The 1,708-nt window shown below is 44.4% G+C and overlaps 1 protein-coding gene across 1 annotated transcript; it reads left to right on the top strand.

Annotated features, from left to right (window-relative positions):
- Nucleotides 1-4: 4 nt before the first annotated feature.
- On the top strand, nucleotides 5-1,700 carry LOC116629829 (zinc finger protein 658B-like; the record flags this gene model as incomplete). The annotated part of the gene is made up of 1 exon (XM_032400033.1): nucleotides 5-1,700. A coding segment is annotated over one exon (1,356 nt), but the record flags the coding sequence as incomplete, so codon positions are not given.
- Between the last annotated feature and the right edge of the window lie 8 nt (nucleotides 1,701-1,708).

The raw sequence follows: 1,708 nt of genomic DNA, 5'->3' as shown, positions 1-1,708 counted from the left end.
AGGGAAAAGACGGTATGAGTGCAGTGATTGTGGGAAATCTTTTACCAGTAGTTCTGCCCTCCATTCTCACCAGAGAGTTCACACTGGTCAAAAGCCCTATAAATGCAATGAATGTGAGAAATCTTTTGCTGGTAGTTCTGCCCTACGTTATCACCAATCAATTCATAGTGGAGTAAGGCCTTATGTGTGCAGTGAATGTGGGAAATCTTTTGCTGGTAGTTTTATCTTACGTTATCACCAGAGAGTTCACACTGGAGAAAGGCCTTATGAGTGCAGTGAATGTGGCAAATCCTTCATCCGAAAAACGAGCCTCAATGTACACATAAAGGTTCACTCAGGTGAAAGACCTTATGAGTGTAATGAATGTGGGAAAAATTTTACTGCTAGTTCTGCCCTCCGTCATCATCAGAGAGTTCACACTGGAGAACGGCCTTTTGAGTGCTGTGAATGTGGGAAATCTTACACTGCTCGTTCTGCCCTCCGTTCTCACCAGAGACTTCATACTGGGGAAAGGCCTTATGAGTGCAGAGAATGTGGGAAATCTTTTACTTTTAGTTCTGCCCTATCTTCTCACCGGAGACTTCATACTGGACAAAGGCCTTATGAGTGCTGTGAATGTGGGAAATCTTATACTGCTAGTTCTACCCTCCGTTCTCACCAGAGACTTCACACTGGAGAACGTCCTTATGAGTGCCGTGAATGTGGGAAATCTTTTACCAGTAGTTCTGCCCTCCGTTATCACCAGAGACTTCACACTGGACAAAAGCCTTATAAGTGCAGTGAATGTGGCAAATCTTTTATCACTAGTAATCAACATCGTGCTCACCAGAGAGTTCACAGTGGAGAGAGGCCTTACGAGTGCCCTGAATGTGGCAAATCCTTTCCCCGAAAAGGTAGTCTCAGTGTACACAAAATGGTTCACTCAGGTGACCGGCCTTATGAGTGTAATATATGTGCCAAATCATTTATTGCTAGTTCTGCCCTCCGTCGTCACCAGAGAGTTCACACTGGAGAAAGGCCTTATGAGTGTAATGAATGTGGGAAATCATTTACTGCTAGTTCTGCCCTCCGTTATCACCAGAGACTTCACACTGGACAAAAGCCTTATAAGTGCAGTGAATGTGGCAAATCTTTTATCACTAGTAATCAACATCGTGCTCACCAAACTGTTCACAGTGGAGAGAGGCCTTATGAATGCAGTGAATGTGGTAAATCCTTTCCCCGAAAAGATAGCCTCAGTGTACACAAAAAGGTTCACTCAGGTAAACGGCCTTATAAGTGTACTGAATGTGGGAAATCATTTACTGCTAGTTCTGCCCTCCATCGTCACCAGAGACTTCACACTGGAGAAAGGCCTTAGAGTGCCGTGAATGTGGGAAATCTTTTACTGGTAGTTCTGCCCTCCGTTCGCACCAGAGTGTTCACACTGGAGAAAGGCCTTATGAATGCCGTGAATGTGGGAAATCTTTTATCAGTCATAATGGTTTTAGATACCATTGCAGTCTTCACACTGCAGGAAAGATTTAAAATAGCACAGAAGGTGATACTTCCTTGCTTAGTATAGTTTAGGCTGGAGGACAACCTCTGAGGCAGCCACCTACCTGACTCGAACGTGGTTCACCTGAATGTCTGCAGTGGAGTGACTTCCCATAAGTTCCAGTTATTTTCAGAAAAACTCAGAACCTGCATTGTGCTCTCTGGTGTGCAT

Source organism: Phoca vitulina, unplaced genomic scaffold, assembly GCF_004348235.1.
Source record: "Phoca vitulina isolate PV1807 unplaced genomic scaffold, GSC_HSeal_1.0 scaffold4175, whole genome shotgun sequence".
Classification (NCBI taxonomy): Eukaryota; Metazoa; Chordata; class Mammalia; order Carnivora; family Phocidae; genus Phoca; species Phoca vitulina.
The sequence above is the reverse complement of the archived record's forward strand: the minus strand, read 5'-3'. Positions and strand labels throughout refer to the sequence as shown.